The sequence below is a fragment of the Lepidochelys kempii genome, chromosome 5 (assembly GCF_965140265.1).
Source record: "Lepidochelys kempii isolate rLepKem1 chromosome 5, rLepKem1.hap2, whole genome shotgun sequence".
Classification (NCBI taxonomy): domain Eukaryota; kingdom Metazoa; phylum Chordata; order Testudines; family Cheloniidae; genus Lepidochelys; species Lepidochelys kempii.
Genome location: NC_133260.1, coordinates 27,516,095 through 27,537,029, shown reverse-complemented (window position 1 = coordinate 27,537,029; position 20,935 = coordinate 27,516,095). Strand labels below are relative to the sequence as shown.

At 45.0% G+C, this 20,935-nt stretch overlaps 1 protein-coding gene across 3 annotated transcripts in view; it reads right to left on the bottom strand.

Moving 5' to 3' along the window:
* Positions 1 to 20,935, bottom strand: part of EGFLAM (EGF like, fibronectin type III and laminin G domains) — a 136,527-nt gene that overhangs the window by 38,614 nt on the left and 76,978 nt on the right. For all 3 annotated transcript variants that reach the window (XM_073346166.1, XM_073346165.1, XM_073346167.1), the window contains exons 8-13: positions 18,580 to 18,695; positions 17,965 to 18,307; positions 11,604 to 11,704; positions 10,490 to 10,590; positions 9,227 to 9,371; positions 6,991 to 7,180 (exon numbers count right to left, since the gene is read on the bottom strand). In XM_073346166.1, coding sequence (XP_073202267.1) covers positions 6,991 to 7,180; positions 9,227 to 9,371; positions 10,490 to 10,590; positions 11,604 to 11,704; positions 17,965 to 18,307; positions 18,580 to 18,695 — 996 coding nt within the window. The remainder of the gene's footprint in view (positions 1 to 6,990; positions 7,181 to 9,226; positions 9,372 to 10,489; positions 10,591 to 11,603; positions 11,705 to 17,964; positions 18,308 to 18,579; positions 18,696 to 20,935) is intronic.

Genomic DNA, 20,935 nt, shown 5'->3' with positions numbered 1-20,935 from the left:
CAGTTCAAACTCAGAGTTTCATTTCCTATCTTACATTCATTCAGTGTGTAAAGAACAGCAGGGAAAGAACTTCTGTAGAGATTTAACACATGATAAACTTCAATTCAGCCAGTCATTTCAACCAGAGTTGATTAATTTTTTTGTCCTGTTACATGAACAAGAAGACCACTATGCTATACAACCTGGAATATAACCTTTGGATCACAAAGTCACAGAAGTTAGAGATGGAAAAATATCTATTAGGTCATTTGGTCCCTCTCCCTGACAGTGCAGAATTGTTCCTTATTGTACATTTATAAGTGTTTCATCAAGCCTAGTCTTTAATGTACCAAGTGGTGGCCTGATTACATTATTCATAGCACAAAGCATGAGGTACCCAACCAGAGGACTACAGGTTAAAGACAGAACCCATGCGGACACATCTTCTCCTCAGGGACAGGATGAATTCCACTTCCAGGTGAAGAGAGACAATTACCCTAAAAAATGCCTCCCCTGCCAGCCAGCTGTGTGAGCAGCTGTTCTTGCAATGCTAATTATTCCCCTTCCTCTCTCACAAACAGCTGTCAACCATGGTAAAGTGGGGGCTGGATAGGAGTAGGGATCCTGCGGTACTGTTTTTCATCTGAATATAATCCACGGTTGTGGGTTTAAACAACATTTGCACACACAGAGCACCTATACTTTGAGGCTCTCACCCCACTTATCACTAATAATCACAGCAGCACTATGATGGAAGTGAATAGTACAAGGCCTATTTTATAAATGGGGAAACTGAGGCAACCAGTGAATGGCAAAGTCACAGATGGAACCCAGAAGTCATGGGTTCCAGTATGATTCTCTAACTGCTAGATTCTACTTTTTTCCCTTAATCATAAGGCTATGAGTTTTCTAATAGACTATGAAGTCATCTGCAAATATATATGATGTAGCAGTGTAGCGCTTCCAGAGTGTTCACTCTCAAGGCTTGTCTACGCTTACTGCACTGGGGGTTAGGACAATACAATTGTTTCACTCGGGGGTCTGGATTTTCCACACCCTTGAGCAACATAGTTATACTGACATCAGTTTGTAGTGCGGACCAAGGCTCAGTGATCTGTGCACCTGGATGCAGGTGTTTTTCAGACGAACATATTTCTGAGATGGGATGAAATCCTGGACCCAGTGAAATCAATGGTAAAGCTCGCATTGATTTCAAAATGTTTCACCCAAAGGATTCCACCCAGGGGGAATTCCAAATTACATGTCAGCTCTCTATGAGTTTGTGACCTCGGGGAAACCGCTAGTAAAACATCAGGCTTTATGAAGGCCTGCTGTGCCTCTGGGTAATTCTCCCATGCAGACAGTGAGCAGAGTCTGCATTGCCTCCCTCCTACATGAGACTGTCCCAAACAGCATACGCACTGCTTCCTTCCCCTCATGGCTTCCACTGGGGCAGGAGAACATTGAAACTGTGACTGGAGGCCACACTAGGGAATGAAAGTTCCACTGCTTTCTCCTTTGGCTGCCCCGGCCAGATTCTTCTGGGTACTGCTCCCAGGGGACTCTGTATTACCAGGGGGCCCTGAGTTATGCCAGCAGAATCTAACCCATCACCCTCATGTTGCTAAAGAGGGACAAGTTGTGTGACAATTTATACCAACCTTCACAAGCTGCCCAGATTGTCAGCTCTATGGGGCAGGGACCATCTTTTTGTGCTTACACATTGGGGCCTGTTCCCGATAGGGACCCTTATGCTCTACCACAATACAAACAGCAGCTTGTGATAAATCCAAAGGAGTGAAAAAAAGAAGTCCAGCAGCACACCGAGGCAAGAAAGGCAAGATCGACTGAATTCACTTACCAAGCTTCACAAAGAAAAATCCAATAATCTAATAAACAGACCTCTCAAAACAGATGTCAGCAACTGATGACCTCTTCCTATCCCATCTGTTCACTGATCAACTGATCAACATCATTATCACCATGGAATATTTAAGGCCTCAACACAAAGAGCCAAACTAAATATGGCCAGTACGATCCCGTCCCTATTTCAACAATACACTAATGAATCTGTGCTCTCATGAATTATTAACAGAGGACTACATTTAAATGTCTGGCTTTGACATCTGTGGGACTGGCCCTGGAAAGTGCTTCTGGAAATCCCTGCTTGGGAGGAGATCACCAGTACTGTATTAGGAGGGTGCTGCAGGTTACCAGAGAGACATATGGGCAGAGATGTAAGTAGAAACCTACACAACACAACACCCATCTGTACTATGTTTATTGTAGTGGTCGTCATTGCTGTTAGTTTTGCACTTTCATGAGCAGAAAATTTAAGCAAAATCTTTGAGATAAAGGACAATACATTTGTTTAAATTAATGGTAGAAGTTCCAAACTGACACGTTCTCAGTGATTAAGGTGAAGAGACTGCTTCTGTTCCAGCCAGCGCATTCTCAGTTTCTAAGGAGACCATCCACAAATCCTGCATCTTGACTGGGGGTTAGACTAGATGACCCTTGTGGTACCTTCTAACCCTATGGTTCTATGATCCTGCTGTCCAAACAACCCCCCGCCCCAAGTGACATTGAGGTATTCCATTTTTCAGTTCAGTATTGATGAGTACACTGAAAAGTCAACCTTCCCCTCCTGCATCTCATGCCTCCATGAAATCCCAGGCGTGGGGCCCTCATAGTGGCAGAAGAGAAAGAAGGGAGCTTCAGCAGGAATATGCAGTACTAAAGGTGTTTGCCCTTCCTCCTTTGCCAGCACTTTGATTTACAGTTCTATGTGAGATTCATAATCTCACCAGTAGGACTGATTTATACACAGGACAGGCCTCTCTTCTTTTTTTCCATTTTGTGGTCCCTGATTTATACCCAATATAAAAGCAGAATAGAATGGAAGGTCAGTTACCAGAAAAGCTAATAGACTTGAATCGCTAATTCCAGTTTATATTATGTACAGTTTTTAGTCATTTTCTATACTGTTTGCAAAGCTTCCATGGTACATGGTACACAGCAAGCTCTGCAATTGCAAGGAGCAATGTAACACACAGTATGGTTCTATCTTTCGGCTTCAGGTCACACATGGAAAAATCCAGCATTTATTTTAGTTGATGTTGATTGTTAATGCAACAGTGTGTGGAGGGCACATGGCTGGGAATGACTAGCTGGGACCCAAGAGGCAATAGAGATTAGGGATGAGGGAACCTTAGAAAGGTTTTAAGCTGTTTTCCATAGATTCTCACTCTATCATGAAATTACTCTCTCTGCTTCCAAAACCCTATTTTTTTCAGTGTCCGGTTCCTGGGTCACTCTGTTCCTTTCTTATACAGCACAGAGTCTGGTCATCTTATCCAGAGAATACAGAGCTGTTGTTAGTAAGTTGCACATTGATCACTGCCCTACTGGGATTTTGACTGCAAAACTATAAAAGAGAAGAAAGATGACTTCGTGCCTAAAGCACAGGACAGTCAGGACGTATGGATTCTATTCCTGCTTTTAGAGTAACAGCCGTGTTAGTCTGTATTCGCAAAAAGAAAAGGAGTACTTGTGGCACCTTAGAGACTAACCAATTTATTTGAGCATGAGCTTTCGTGAGCTACAGCTCACTTCATCGGATGCATACCATGGAAACTGCAGCAGACTTTATATATACACAGAGAATATGAAACAATACCTCCTCCCACCCCACTGTCCTGCTGGTAATAGCCTATCTAAAGTGATCATCAGGTGGGCCATTTCCAGCACAAATCCAGGTTTTCTCACCCTCCACCCCCCCCACAAATTCACTCTCCTGCTGGTGATAGCCCATCCAAAGTGACAACTCTTTACACAATGTGCATGATAATCAAGTTGGGCTATTTCCTGCACAAATCCAGGTTCTCACATCCCCCCCACCCCCATACACACACAAACTCACTCTCCTGCTGGTAATAGCTCATCCAAACTGACCACTCTCCAAGTTTAAATCCAAGTTAAACCAGAACATCTGGGGGGGGGTAGGAAAAAACAAGAGGAAACAGGCTACCTTGCATAATGACTTAGCCACTCCCAGTCTCTATTTAAGCCTCAATTAATAGTATCCAATTTGCAAATGAATTCCAATTCAGCAGTTTCTCGCTGGAGTCTGGATTTGAAGTTTTTTTGTTTTAAGATAGCGACCTTCATGTCTGTGATTGCGTGTGGACACAAATCAGATGTCAAGAATTATAACATTCAGAAACCAGTCGGAGAACACTTCAATCTCTCTGGTCACGCAATCACAGAAATGAAGGTCGCTATCTTAAAACAAAAAAACTTCAAATCCAGACTCCAGCGAGAAACTGCTGAATTGGAATTCATTTGCAAATTGGATACTATTAATTTAGACTTAAATAGAGACTGGGAGTGGCTAAGTCATTATGCAAGGTAGCCTGTTTCCTCTTGTTTTTTCCTACCCCCCCCCAGATGTTCTGATTTAACTTGGATTTAAACTTGGAGAGTGGTCAGTTTGGATGAGCTATTACCAGCAGGAGAGTGAGTTTGTGTGTGTATGGGGGTGGGGGGGATGTGAGAAAACCTGGATTTGTGCAGGAAATAGCCCAACTTGATTATCATGCACATTGTGTAAAGAGTTGTCACTTTGGATGGGCTATCACCAGCAGGAGAGTGAATTTGTGGGGGGGGGTGGAGGGTGAGAAAACCTGGATTTGTGCTGGAAATGGCCCACCTGATGATCACTTTAGATAAGCTATTACCAGCAGGACAGTGGGGTGGGAGGAGGTATTGTTTCATATTCTCTGTGTATATATAAAGTCTGCTGCAGTTTCCACGGTATGCATCCGATGAAGTGAGCTGTAGCTCACGAAAGCTCATGCTCAAATAAATTGGTTAGTCTCTAAGGTGCCACAAGTACTCCTTTTCTTATTCCTGCTTTTGCCACTGACTCACTGTGTGACCTTGGGCAAATCAATCGTTCTGTTCAGACTGTAAGTGTGACAGACATGTCAATTTCCTGCAATATTTTTGGGAGACTTTACTGAATTAGATTTACATAGCTTTGGGGTCCATTGTTTTATAAAGGCAAAATTGATGCATCATTGTGGGGAAGGGATAGCTCAGTGGTTTGAGCAATGGCCTGCTAAACCCAGGATTGTGAGTTCAGTCCTTGAGGATGCCATTTAGGGATCTGGGGCAAAAATAAGGGATGGTACTTGGTCCGGCTGTGAAGGCAGTGGTCTGGACTGGACTCAACTCAATGACCTTTCAAGGTCCCTTCCAGTTCTATGAGATAGGTACACCTCTACCCTGATATAACGTGGTCCGTGGGAGACAAATAAATCTCACCGCATTTCCCCCCAAACTCACCAGTGGCGGGAAGTGGAGCAACGTGGCCCCAGCCTGCTCCGCTTTCCTTGCCCCGTCCCCAGCCGTGTCGCTGGCCGGGGCTGGGGGGAGGTCCTGCACTCACCTGCGGTGGGAAGTGGAGTGCTGCGGCTGGGAGCTGGCGGAGTGCCGCGCACTGGGGCCAGGCTGCTCCGTTTCTACTGCTGCCGGTGAGTGCGGGGGGGATCCCTTCCCTCAAGTCCCCTCTCCCGCACGACACGTCTAGAGCCGGGGCGAGGGAAGCAGAGCGGGCTGCTTCCGCCCCCCCCCCCGCTAATCCCCTGGGACTGCGGGGCCCCCAAAAGTTCCCCACCCACAGCTCCTGCCTCCCAGACCTTGGGGTGGGGGGAGCCCCTGACCATCCCCGATACCCTCTGCCCCTTATCCAACCCCTAGGCCCCGGCTTGGCCCAGCACTCTTAACATGCTGCTCAGAGCGTTTTATGTGAACCCATGTTATATCGGGTCACGTTATGTTGGGGTAGAGGTGTATATCTTCATATTATAATGTATGTAAGTTCTCTAGATGGAAGATGTGTAACACCTATGTAAGTGTTATGAGCATCAAAGGACTATTTTAAACAATGTGCCACACGAGAAGGAACTTTGGGACAAAGATATATTGTTTCCCTAGGAAGTACATGGGGAAGAGGGGAATACAGATTCCCACCTCTGCACCCAATCTTTTGCAGCTATGCCCTGAAGATATAACCATTGTCTGGTTGATAACCTATTCATGGTCTCTGCAAATCAAGGATGCAGTCTGCATAAAGGAAAAGCTAACCTGTGCATAAGGGTTCTTGTTCTGAGCAAAAAGCTGTTATGAATTTGTGATAACAGAAGAACCCCTTGGTGGGATTTGAAGCACTGAATCCTATCAGAATCCTTATTGGAATTGGGAGTGATCTCTGGTAATTTTCCCAGGGGATGCTCAACGCCCGCTCAGCCCCAGGCCCTGCCCCCACTCCACACCTTTCCCCAAGGTTCCACCCCACCCCACCTCTCCCTGGCCCCGCTCCACCCCTGCCCCTCCTCTTCCCCGACTCTTTCTGCCCCCTCCCCCAAGTGCGCCCCATCCCTGCTCCTCCCCACCCCTCCCAGCACCTCCTGCACCCACTGAACAGCTGTTCCGTGGTGTGCAGGAGGCACTGGGAGGGAAGGCAAGGAGTTGATCAGAGGGGCCGGCAGCCCCGGACATGACTAGCGGACCCCCTGGAGCCGGACATGATTCACGGACTCCCTGGAGTACCCTTGCGGACCCACAGGGGTCTGCTGACCCCAGTTTGAGAACTGCTGGACTAGTGTACTGGGTCCTCATTTGGGGAGAAGAGTCCTTTATCATGCCAAGAAATTCTGTCATGGATCTCAAATTCGCCCCTGGAAACTTTCTCTGGGGCAATTACTAATGATGCACCCAGGCCAACAGTCAGCATGCTTTGTTGAGAGCTTGTCTTCACTGAGTGTTTGAAATACGAACTCAAAATCCTTTACAGAGTCTAGAGAAATACTATACAAAATATACAGACCTAACCCCCACTCTCCCCAACCAAACTCTGAACACAACTGTTTCATTTTTCAATTGGTAGAAAATAATGCTATTATTCTTGTTTAACATTGATAAAGGACCCCATAACATTGCACTTACCTACGTCAGCACCGCTTAAAGCCTTCCCTAGTGGCCAGGGTCTCATATCAACTATCTTCCCATTGACAATGAGTGACTGAACGCAGCCCTGAAAGCCACGGTTGGTTCCTGCTGCTCTGATCAACCAGTATGTACTAGGAGCACCACCAAGATAGAAAGGAGTCCGGAAGGTAATTTTACTATATTGGCCCTACAAGGTAAAACAAAGCTGTTTAACTATTTTAAATAACATGTTATATTCCATGATAGACTAATGAAGGCAAGGTAATTAAGCCATACAGTCATGATCAGTTTTTTTCCCCTCAATGAAGAAAAAGATGCCTTTGAGGAAAACTACGTTGTCCATTAGTAATTCTTTCCCACTCATTCCTCCTCCTAAAATATCAGCACCCTAAACATTTACTTTTATGCCTATTTCTTATCTTGGGATGCTTTGAATCTACTAATGTAAACAAAATTAACAAATCATTTGATTATGAGGGCATGTCTGTCCTTCCTTTGTGCTTCCCAGTATAACTTGTTGTCCTATGTTTGTGTTTTCATTTGTAGGCTCTGTGGGGTCCAAAGTAACTTAATATTTGTGTCTTGGACAGCACTGAGCAAAGTGTGAGCATTAAATAAATAAATAATAATAAATTAAGCCCTATGTTAACAGGACACATTTCAGTGGAATTATACCCATTTATGCCAGGGCTAAATTTATTCTACATTTTTTGATTTCTTTAGGCCAGGACTCAACTTAAAGTTTTACTGGCATATCTATGTCGGAAAGGCGTGTGATTTTTTTTTGGATGTCATAGTTTTGTCAGTAAGAGCCCTACTGCAGATGCAGTTATGCCAGGATAAGGTGCTTTACACCAGTACATCTTATTTTGGTTCCCCTATCAGAATAAATTATACTGGCATAAGCACTTGTAGAACCAGTATAAATGTGCTACATTTAGGCAGAGGGTTCACTGCTTTAACCATGCCAGCATAGATAAAGTGCACAACTTTTAAGTTTAGCCAGTGCCTTTGGGTGTTTTATTTTAAATACTATCTTTAGAGTTTGTAAATAAATGTCTAAAGCCAAATTTAGTGATATAACCTCTAGAGCCAAATCAAAACCACTTCATTTTCAGGGGTGGCGGAGGAGGCTAGTAGTGGTTGCCCTGGGGGTAGTAGAAGTAACAGGAGCTGAGTTATTGGCAATTGTCCACTAATTATTTTTCTTCTGTTCTCTCCTCAGGTAACAGGGGATCAAGTCAAGGTATCTTCATTTATAATATTTATCTTGGCTGTGCCACATGAAATCATTGGAGTTAAAAGAGGCCTCACTCAGGGCAGATTCTGGCACTGTGTCTCTAACTGCATAACAACTGTTCAGAGCCTATTATTACTTTTATTTTTCTTTCTTTTTCTTTTCAGTTCATTCTTAGATATTTTAGCAGTTTCCTTTTACAGTGAACCAGTGTTTCTACAGTTTTCCACCATCTCTATTTTTAATTTTTATTTAATGAAAATATTATTGAGCTCTTTTGTCTTTGAAGCCCTTGTGCCGTTATACATGCGCATCTGTCTATGTCTCTGGGGCCCTGTCTGCACTACGGGCGCTACATAGTTATGGTGAGGCAGCTGTGTCATGGCAGTGCTATAGCACAGACTCTTCCGATAGTGGCGGAAGGAGTTATTCTGTCACTGTAGGCAATCCACTTCTCCAAGCAGCAGTAGCTAGGTTGATGGAAGAATTCTTCCATCAACCTCATTGCATCAACACTGGTGGTTAATTGGCTTAACTATGGTGCTCAGAGTGGGAATTTTTCACACAACTGAGCACTGTGGCTATGTCAACCTAACTTTTAAGGATAGACAAGCCTGGGGGGTGTGGTGTGATGTGTGCATGCGTGAGAGAGAGAGAGAGGTATTTTTTTAATCTGGACTAGGCAGCAGTGGGGAGCAGATATGGGAGGCGAGGCAAGGAATTGGGGAGAACAACAGTATGCTCTGCTAGATATTGGAAAGGAGAACACATCTGGGGCTAGGGATGGTGGCTGGAGGATTGCTGGACAATGGGAAAGTGCAGTGGGGAAACCAAGCCTTTTTAAATATTCAAATTGATTCTCGTTCATGCAACTGTCCCATCCCTAATAAAGACACACACATTTAATCTGATCTAGTGCAACACACTCCCTGTTAGGAAGAAATGCCGTCAGTTTGCAGAGAACCAAGGCTGAACATTAGGAACATGATTACTTACCTGAGATTTACCTGTGACTGGTGTGTCGTTATCCAGCCGGAGCCAGCCATTCAGCCCATCTCTGAACACAGTGACACTGTGCCAGTTGCCCACTTTGATTTTGCTTTCACTCATAATGACTGCAACTCCAGTCCCACAATTGAACCTGCAAGAGACAGACAAGGAGCACGAAAGTGACAATTTTTCATTAAACAACCAACCTAATCTTGTTTTTTGACTAAAAAGGGTGCCTTCTCTTCTCAGAGCCTCTCTGTTTCTCCTTTTACATTAAAGAGCGATATAAAAACACTCAGACAACTGATCTATATCTGGTCTATTTTAGAGCAGATAAAATATCTTTTCAAATTTTAAACTTTCTTTAATCTGTTTCCTTCTTCCATGTAGGATACTTTACATCCTCTGGCAATACGAAGTATATGGCAAAGTCTGCCAACTTTCTGAAATGGTTTCAAGATGCAGCGTATTAGAATTTGAGTTGCTGCTATCACAGTAATTTCTCTTGGGAATTTTCCTAAATCCTTGGTGAGAGCTGCAGCTAAAGCAATAATATTGGGATTCTATATGAAACTCAGAATGTTTGGTACTGACTGACAAGGAGACCTCAATAGCAGCAAAGCTGAACATGCACAAAGCATGCTATTTTCTTTGCTTTGTCTCCACTATATGGGTCAGGTTGAGATAGACCAGAAATAGGGTTAGGACACATCATTCCCTTTTGTTGTCCCCCCATCTTTATAGCAATCACCATTCCGGTTAATAAGTGCCAGATGGAAGTCTCTCCAGATATCCTTTAAGATACAGTCACTAGAGCAATGTGAGACTCTTTTTCTCCATTTCCATTAAAGCTCCTCAAGCTCCGACCAGATCGGTGATGTGGGACCAAGTTCCAGCCCCAAACTTGATTCCTGCAGAGTAATGCATTGTACTACTACTAGACACCTGGGTTAGGTGCATCTCCTTTGTTCTGAAAACTTTCTTGGGGTTCCCTTATTTATGAAGCAAAGTAACTAACTGTATACACCTAGCTACAGCGCTAGCATAGTGGTAGTGGACTGCAGGCATTTCTGACCTTGCTAAGAAATAATAATGTTCACTTTGTGAAGGAATCCTCAGGGGGCAGCCTTCCCCAGATGTGGCTGACTTCCCCAGTGCCTGAGCTGGGGGAATCCTCTGGTTGCAGAACATTTAAAGGCCCCTTTTCACTGCACACAAGGACTGGAGTGGGTTAGGAGCTCATGCGTGGAAGGGCAGTAGATCCATTACCTGAACTGGATGTTGCGTCGGATTATCGCCAGTGACATAAAATCACCACGACCATGCTCATTCTCTCCACAGTACAGCAGCAAACCATCCTCTGCTTCAGCCTGTGATCACAGTATCAACATGCAAAAGTCAGTCTCCACCTCCTGGCTATAAAGTAAATGCACTAATGGAAGTAAGAGTGCAGGAACCAGGAACTGTTTTCTCAGAGAGGGGGAAAAACAAGGGGTAGTGATATTGGTTTTGAAACACCATTGTTGGATGGAATTTTTTCTTGCAGAGTCAAAATTAGAAGTGGTTCAATTCCAAATCCTATATTTGATGGGCATCCACTATTAGGGTTTTATTGGAAATTGGTTCCGATTTTAGGCCACCTGTTCTATGTATACTGACTTTGTCCTATTGCAAAGGAGCAGGTATACAAACTCTGATTTATTCATGGAAAGTGTTGGGCAACCTTAATCACAGGCTATCAGCTGTGTCTGTAATAAATAGCACAAATGCAAGTGAACAAAGAAATTACACTTTCAGATCAGATAAGCCCATTGATCTAACTAGTCCAGTATCTAGTGTTTCAGAGGGAGAAAATAATCATAGTGATATTACGCCTGGTGGAAGAAGGAAAAAATAACTTCCTCATCTCTGAAGATGATCAGTGTATGCTGTAAAGCATGAGGGACATCTACTTATCTATGAAACAGGAAGTTCAGAGGTACTTAATTAGTTTATAGGTGTGCCACTGCTGAACAGACAGACATTTACAAAAATTCTAAACATAATGCAGTCTAAAGTTCACTCGTATAGCTCTGTCACAGTAAGTGAGTGCTAACCTGCAATCCCTCAACACTGCCATTTCCAGGACCTTCCCTAAGAAAAAGGAGTGTGGACAAATACCAGGAGTATGGACAAATCTCGGTGGAGACTATCACATTTATTTTCTCTTGTGCGATGCAAACCCAGATTTCCAAAGGTGAAGGCTACGGATTAACTCACTGCAATATCTAGCTTGCAGCCTAGGCTTTTGAAGCTACTCACTCTCCTATTGTTCCTTCCTTACACTAATGGAAGTGAATAACATTTAAAAATGCTTTGTGAGTTTTGGACTGTTTAAACTTACCCTGAATTCAAGGGTAATTTGGAATGTCTGATAGGAATTTTTCAGCGGTTCAAAGGTGATGTATGAGTATCCATATAACTGAGGATACTGGATAATAATATCTGAAAGGCAAAGATAAGAGCATATTGTTTAGCAATGTGTTCAAATATAAAATGGATACACACATTTAGCACTAGATAACATCAGGCAAAAAAACAAGACAGAGTTCCTCCAGAGACAACTATTAGTCAGCAACAGTCAACAATCAGAAAAGGAGTACTTGTGGCACCTTTCTTTTTGCGAATACAGACTAACACGGCTGTTACTCTGAAACCAGTCAACAATCAGTTAACCTACAGCTTTCTCCTCCTCCTACCTTTCAGAGCTAATTCCCTTGTTCCAAAGGATCTGCTGAACTTGCACAGAAACAGCACACTCATGGGAAAATTCTGCTCAACAGTTTCATCAGTGGCATCACTAGGTTTTCACTGATGTAACTGAAAGCAGAATTGGGTCCTTGGTGATTCATCTTGATTTAAGAAAATGTTTAACACAGAGACAGCAAGGCATTTTTTTCCTCAGGGAAGAGAACATATGTGGGAAAGACACATTGAGTCAGATTCCAGGCTGCATTAGGTCAGCTCTGTAGTGCAAAGCTGCTCTAAAGCTGATGTACTTAGCCACCAGAGAATCCTTAGGTGGCTTAGAGTGGGTATAACAGCTTCCACATTACCACCTCCTCTCTGTGGCCAGCTTAGAGTGTATGGCCGGGGTAGCCTATGCCCTAGCAATCATTGGCTGCTATAATGGTCCCTCAGGGCTGTTGACAGCTGGCGTATCAGCCCTCATGCTTCTCTCGCTTATGTCAGAAGGTCAGCCCAGCACAGGACAGCCCCATGATTGGGAAGAGCACAAAGATGGCTTAAAGACACCTTTGCATGTTCTGGTCCTGAGGAGCATCAAGGACTCCTCAGCCACAGCTCAGGATGTGACTATTATCTCTGAATCAGATATAAACCTAATGAAGTAGGAAGGATGAAGGGTCTAACCTTTCTCTATTACTTGTTTTCGGGGTGATTTTGCCTTTCCATTTGTACACAAGTACAGTTACTTTTACAGCTGTAATACAAAGAAACAAAATAAATCTTAGACTGATGCTAACAGAGCTTTAGCGCAGTGGTCCCCAAACTTTTCAGGGTCACACCCCCCTTACCCCTGTCTGAGCCCCCCACACCTCTGGAGCCGGGGCTGGGAGTGGGGTCATGGCTCCCAGGTTGGGGGGGACGGGACAGGGACTCAGAGGTAAGGAGGCCAAGGCTGGAGCTGCAGCTGGGGGAAGGGCTGGGAGCAGAGCTGGGGCAGGGAATGAAGACACAACGAGGGACTGAGGCTGGGTGTGGAGCTGAGGCAGGGCCATGGTTGGGGGTTGGAGCTGGAGGAGGGGCCAGGCACGGAGCCAGGAGCTGGGGCCATGGGCGGAGCCGGGTGCCGCATGGGGCTGGGTGGCACTCCCTCCCTGCCTGCCAGGGGGCTGGTCTCGGTCCAACCCACCTCCCGCCCCGAATGTTCCTCTGCGCAGGGGGCGTGCCTCACAGTCTGGGACCTCTTCTTTAGAGAGACAAAGCTGGGTGAGGTAATATCTTTTATTGGACCAACTTCTTTTGGTGAGAAAGACAAGCTTTCGAGCTTATACAGAGTTCTACTTCAGGTCTGGGAAATGTACTCAGGAGAGTTACAGCTAAATAGGAGGTTTAACAGATTGTTTAGCATACATAGTTAACACTTATTTCAAGGGACCATTCCATTAGCACCGCTCCAATCAGAGAGGGGAAAGTGTGTGTAGGGGAAAGGCAGTGGTGGGGGGATGATTAGCATGTTATAGATTGTTGTTATATGCCATAAATCCACTGTCTCTATTCAATCCAGGATTTTTAGTGTCTAGCAAAGTTATGAATTTAAGCTCCCCGGTTCGTCTTTTGAAAGTGTTGTGCAGGTGTCCTTTGAGGATGATATCTGATAGGCATGGGAAGTGGGTGAAGCTTCCCATGGGGGAGGCTAGCCCCCTGTCCTGCCTCTTCTACCTGCAGCCCTGCCCGCACTCCTCCAAGGCCCCTCCTCCATTCCGCCCCAGGCCCTGCCCCCTCCCCGCTTGGCACCGTCACTCACCGAGTCCCTCTTCGCCCTCCCAGCCCATTGCAAGACCCCCCATGCTCACCACCTGATCCCCCACCCGCCCGCCTGGTCCCTCCTCACTCCTCTGCTCACCACAAGATACCCCACCTCCCGACCATGCTGATAAGTCAGATATAGAATGATCACTTTGTGAACAGTGTTCACTCACAGGTGATATGGTGGTTTTTCCTTCCCCTCTATGACTGGAGGAGTGTTATTGGGCCACTTCACTTCGAATGGTCTCTTGAAATATTTGTTAATTGCTTATGCTAAACAATCTGTATCTCACTGTGACATTCTGAGTACATTTCCCAGACCTGAAAAAGAGTTCTGTGTAAGCCTGAAAGCTTGTCTCTCTCACCAACAGAAGTTTGTCCAATAAAAGATATTACCTCACCCAGCTTGTCTCTCTGATATCCTGGGATAGATACGGCTACCCCACCCCCGCACCTCATCTCCTCCTCCACCGCCTGCTCTGAGCGTGCCAGGTCTCTGCTCCTTCCTCCCTCCCAGCACTTGCCGGCACCAAACAGGTGTAGCAAGCTCTGGGAGGGAGGGGGTAGGAGCGGGAACATGGCACTCTCAGGGGAGGAGGCGGGGAAGAGGTGGGACTGGAGTGGAGATTTGGGGAAGGAGTCGAATAGGGGCAGGGAGGGGGCAGAGTTCGGGCAGGGATTTTGGGGAAGGGGTTGGAGTCGGGGCAGGGCGGGGATAGAGGGGGGTCGAGCAGCCACCGGCGCCAGAAGAAGTTGGTGCCTATGCAAGTCTTAATGAAAATACTGAATATTACTAGACCCAGGAGTCATCTCTGTGGTCCCCATTAGATATGCCCTCCCAGTGTGATAATGAACTGTTGATAGCTACTCTTTGAGTACAGTCTTTCAACCAGTTGTGCACTCACCTTAGTAATTCATCTTAGTACTCATTTTAGTAATTCATTTAGACCACATTTCTCTGGTTTGCTTATGAGAATGCCAAATGCTATGTTCAACTGTGTAAAAATCCTTACTAAAATCAAGATATATCATGTCTATTGCTTCCTGCTTAGGCACTAGGCCAGTAACTCTGCCAAAGAAGGAAATTAGGTTGGTTTGGTATGATGTAAACCCCTGGATGCAGTCCCTTCAGTGTGTGCTCACGTCCTTTTGTAAGACAAATCCATGCTGGCTATTTCTTATAACCCCTATTATCCTCTAAGTGCTTACAAACTGATTGTTTAAGAATTTGTTCCAGAAGTTAGGCTGACTGGTCTGTAGTTTCCCAGATCCTCTTTGTTCCCTCTTTTAAGGATAGGTATTATGTTTGCCATTCTCAAGTCCTCTGGGACCTCAAATGAATTCTCAAAGATAGTTGCTAATGATTCTGAGATTGCTTCAGCTAGCTCCTTAAGCACTCTAGGATGAATTTAATCAGGCCCTACGGACCTGAATAAATCCAGAGTGTCGAAATATTCTTTAACCTGTTCTTTCCTTGTTTTGACTTGTCTTCCTTCCCCTTTTTCATTAATATTAACTGGGTTAAGTATCTGATCACCATTAACCTTTCTAGTGAAGACTGAAGCAAAATAGGCATTAAAGAACTGAGCTTTTTTGATGTCATCTATTATTAGCTCACCTTCCCCACTAAGTAGAGAAATTATACTTTCCTTCATCTTGCTCTTGTTCCTAATGTATTTAAAGAACCTCTTCCTATTACCTTCTATGTCCCTTGCTAGGTGTAACTCATTTGGTGGCTTAGCCTTTCTGATTTTGTCCCTACATGCCACAGTCACTGCTGATCTGCTCAGAGCCACACCTGGCAGTATCACTAGTTATGTGGATAAGCAGCATGAGGTAGTGGTTAAAGGGACAGATGAGCCACACCTTTCCATAATGTCTAAGATGCAGGCTCCAAGCAGGCAGCACACCTCCCTGGACTTCATGTCCAGTTGGCACATGGATGCCTTGGTCCCCCTCAGGAGTTTAGATAGCCGCTTTCTAAGCCAAGGAAGCCATTTCATTTTCAGGAACGGAAGCCCAGCTGGATAAAGTAGAGACAGGAAGGATTTTGCCCCCTTAAAGAGACTTACAAAAGGAGGTGAGCACACTCTGAAGGGACTGCATCCAGGGGTTTACTGTTTTCCGTAGATCTGTCTCTCTCGTGTTTTTTAAATTGTGTGTAAAAAATTCCTTTGCTAATCCTGGATGTCCTTGCTTTACTGCTATGTTGTTCCTCTGAAACCAGAGCTCCCACAGCCAGGTGGTCACTGAGGGGAAAAGTGTCTAAGTAAGCAAGGGCTCAGGAGAGTTGTGGCATTGGTGCCAGGGTCTAGGTGACCAGACTGCAGGGATCCATTGTCCAAGAAGAGTATCAGCATGGGGTCTGCACTAGAGAGTTGTGGTGCTGGAACTGGGAGGGGGAGGAGAGGCACGGCCCTCCCACTTTTTGAAAGTGGACAGGCCTGGCCCATCCACTTTTTGCTGGGGCAGAGCCTGCCCCCTTCCTCTCCTCTTCCCCACAAGGCCCCAACCCCCGACCAGGCCAGTGTGGAACCCAGCCAGGGAGCCATGAAGACCCTCCACCTGCCCATGGTGTGTGTGTGGGGGGGGTGAGAGCAGCCCCCAGCCCATGTCCCTGCCCCCTGGGTCTCTCGCATGTGTCCCTACCCCCTGGATCTCTCAGTCCAGGGCAGGAGGTAGGTCCGCGACTCCATGCTGGCTCCTCACAGCTGCCCATGTGGCTCTCCCCGACCTGGCTCCAGCTGAAGTGGGGGGGCTTTCTCGGAGCCACAGCCTGTCCATGGTAAGAGCCATGCAGGCAGGGGAGCCGCAGACCATCCACCTGCCCTGGATGGGGAGGCCCAGAGGGCAGAGACATGGGCCGGGGGTTTCTCAGGCCCCCTTCACCGTGGGCAGGTGGAGGGTCCACCATGGCTCCCCACAACTGCCCATGCGACTCTTATCATGGCCGGGCTGCAGCTCTCAGGCCTCCACCTCCCCCTGGCTGGAGCTGTGTCAGGAAGAGCCATGTGGGCAGCTGTGGGGAGCCTGGGTCCCTCCACCTGCCCTGGGCAGGGGACACAGAGAGTGGGAACACAGGCAGGGGACTGCTTTCGGCCCTCCACCCTGCCCTGGGTTTGGGGTGGGCTCCCCAGCCCTGCTCTGGCTTCCAGCTTGGCTGGGGTCAGGGCCTCGGGTGGCGGGGCCTCAGGGGGTTTTGTGAAAGCTCTGATGCCCTTGCTATGGAGTACATCTGAGAAACCCAGAACTAGGAACAGTGATTCTCACTATCCAGACCCAGGGAGCTTAGTAGTGCTTGGGATTCAGCAGCTGGATATTATCACACAGACTGGTGTCAGCTTAAAGAGCAGGACTGGACGTGGTTGTGACAATCATTGTTTTCCAGAAGGAGAAAATGAGACATGGTGTAAGATCTGAGCCCTTTTTCTGTGGCCACATTAGGACAGCAGCCGCTATGAGCTAAAGAGCGGAAAGTCACATCCTCACATTTAATCTAAATTACATTAAAACAATGAAATACTGGGCTGTGAAGAAGGCATTTTGGTCCTAATAGTACCCACCATCACCAGATAAAGAAACAGATCTTAAAATGTTTAAAGAAAACTTTGATAGCATTCTGTCTGGCAAGGAATCACTTATCAACAGTTGTGATCGTGAAATCAATACTTCTTTATTGTTTTGCCTTTATGGTCCCTCCTTTATTATCTGTATGGTCTCTGTCTGGTTCTTACTAATTTTGCAAGATTTAATTCAACTACGATGGTGGGGTCTGATTGGTTAAAGAATTGTTTCATAATGGGCTAGGATTGGTGAAAAACACTGTTTTGTAGTATTTTAGTTTACAATGACTGGTTAAGGTAGAGCTAAGCAGCACTCAAGTTCAACTACATAAACTGGGGTCCAAAAGGAAGTTCTTTGGAACCTAACTCCAGGACACAGCCCAAGATCAGAGCTGCCAGACCCCAACATCATGCCATCCTGCAGAAGCTGGAGGAAGCCCAGATGACCTGATCCTGACTGGCCACCAGGAAAAGTTTGTCGGCCTTATTGGGAGTGGTGAGCAAGTATCAGCAGTTGCCAAACTGGTTACCATCAGAGGCAAAATGTGGGAGCCAATTAGGAAAAGAACCCCATCCATCCATCAAGTTGCTAAGGACAGAATTGTGTTGTGCTTGGAGAATAATTGCCCTAACCCACAGCACAAAACCTACCTTCTGTGCAAGTCTCTCCTCCTTTGCCCAGGTTACAATGACACCGAGAACCGCCTCGATCATAATCATTGACACAAAAGCTGTCGGCAGAGCAGATGGTTTCATCACAGGACAGATCAAACAGCCGTACTGCTGAGGCCATGCCATTCCTTCTGGTTGCCTTAGCTGTAGTGGTGCTAGCAGTGGTTGTAGGGAGAGGGTGCATAGTTGTTGCAGGGGAAGCAATAGGATCTGAGGTTGTTGTAATTAGCCTGGAAAGGAGCCTTGTGCTAGCCCCTGGAGCAACCTTGGTTTCAACCAAAAACTTCCTGTTGCCTCCTTTGATAGCAGGAAGTGGCTTGAGCTAAAGCAAGATAAAAGAAACTTAAGTTTAGTACAGTCACATGCTAAAATTAAACATGTTCCATGGAAATTAAAGGTACATCCCCTAAGAAATATATTTGAAGAAACAAATTCATCCTAAAGGAAGAGAAAGACACAAACAAGCCACTTTTATTTTACCTGTGCACATAAGGTTAAAGGTTAAATATGCCAACAGGATCAAGTCCCTTTATCTAAAATACGACTAGAAAATAAATACAAATAGAAATGCCAAACTGGAACCTTTGAATTTACCTCTTCAATATAAATGTCATAGTCTGAATCATCAATATCAAATCCATCATCGTCACCGACTATGGTGCCTGTGATATACCGATGCCCATAGCTTCCACTTCCTAACTCCTCAGAACCTGTAAAGACAAAGCTGGCATATTCAGTTCACATATTTTCTCTCTTTTCAACCCAGAGCCATCAATTCCTGCACAGAAGTTCAGGTCTTAACTCATCTGTTCAGAACAATGAGAACCAGGACGGTGTTGGCATTCATTTTAAAGAATCAGCAAATGTGCCAGTGTCAAGATGGAAAGCATACTGTAGAGCTAATACATCAGAAATTAAATATAAAGCAATCCAAGTGACACTCTCCTCTGGATTTTCTACTGCACTCTGTGCTCTGTACATCATTTTTTTAGACCAGAGTTTCAGTGTGACTCCATTTTTAATAGCTATATTGTCTCATTGAACAAATTCTCCCCCATTTGCAAGTGCATGGTCCGCTACCTCCTCTTCTGGTGATTGAATATTATTCCTGTGTTAAGTACAACAACTGCTTACCTGGAAAAGTAAAAGCAGGAAGATATTCAGGGTGAGATTTTCAATAGCACTCAGCTTTGGCCTTAGTCTGCTCCCATTGACTTCAATGGTTATACTTGGCCACTTTGGAAAATGTCACCTTTAATGTATTTTTAGCTTTTTAAAGTGCAATTTAGCAGCTGAAAATGAAGTGAGCCAGCACCATGTGAGGAACCACATGGTTCCTCTGTGCACCACCAGAAGTGTGATACAGACTACAGGTTAAGGACCATTATTTCAGATGGTGCAATCTCAGGGCAGAGACTCTTTTTATTTGCATGTACTCTATAGCCGCAAGCCCACCACTAATACTAGACAAACAATGACAATAGGTTATCCTGGCCAACAAAGTTTAACAGGATAGACATTAGGCATTACAAACAAGTCTTATTATTTTTGACAGTGGTTTAAAGTACTAGGGATTTAGTAACTAATGTACCAGTAGTGTTTTCATAAATTTGCTTTTTTCACAAAATAATTTTCTCACAAAAACAACCAGTTCCGAGATATTTTTACATGTATTCTCAATGTAAGCACACCCCATAATGCTAGGTCCTTAATTGGCCATTTAAGCTACCACTGCTGATCCATGCTTTGCCAAGTCTCTGTGTGGGTTGAATGCATGTGCTTGCTTGTTTTAGGACTACCTGTACTCTCTCTAGTTAGAGGTAGTAATTTACATTACAAAGCCTGTCCAGCTAAAGAACACCTGCTGAAGGAGAGCACAGTACCAGGGATAGCTGCCAACATGAAAAAAACAACCAACCACTTTATAGCACAGAGGCCTTAACTTCCTCCACTGAGCAAAGTGATAGAATTGATCAAAAATAACACAACTGAAAGGACCTGCAGTAGGCACAGTGTGAGCTGAGGCATTCAGCATTATCACGTAGATTGTACTTGTCTAGTTCTGGCTAACAAACTCTCCTCTTGCTGTGTGGGAACAGCAAAAGAATCTCAGTGGCCTAAAGTCCAGAGGGGGAAATGCCAGTTCAAGCACAGAGCTTTTTGCAGACAATGATTAGCACAAGTGGCGCGCTCTCTTTCTGCCGCTGCACCAACAACCCAGAAACTCTGGCTGCAGACACTTATGAAATCAAACATATGCTCACCAGATATATATTCATGCTGCTACTTTACCAATCCAAAGGCAGACCATGATATGCTAGGTACTAGTTTTATTTATGGGTAGAAGCTGATATATTAGGACTCACCATAATTAGGGAGCAATTCTGGCAGAGATAATGAGGCATCTGTGTTTCCAGACCAAATAATTGAAGAAAAGGTGCAAGGCTTTTAATCCATCTTCTATCTATAAATAAGATGTTACATCAGCCCTATATTAACTGGAAGTATTTAGTGTAAATGAGTTACATCTTAGAAATGTAGCTCTGCTGAGTTTATAATATGCCTTTCAGCTCCTAATAGTTTGGTAAAAGTTCAAGGTTAACTAGTCATGCACACACTCAGAATACACTCATGTGGTTTTTGTTAAAGGGCTAAATTCTCCTTTCCGTTGCACCATGTAAATTACTGAAATAATGGTATTGACAATGGTGTCAGTGAGAGTAGAATTTGTCTCCCAGTATGTATTCAGAAACAGATGATTACTATAGTTAAAGAGAGAAGTATATATTGGGCCCAATCCCACTTTCATTGTGGGAGTAGACAAGTATCTACTATAAAAATATTGGTGAAAGCTTCTACTCCCAGTACTCATGTGAGTAGTCAGTGGGGTTAATCATATTAGTAGGGTGAGCAGAATTTAACCATAGTTAGGTAGGCACCCTGCTTTTAC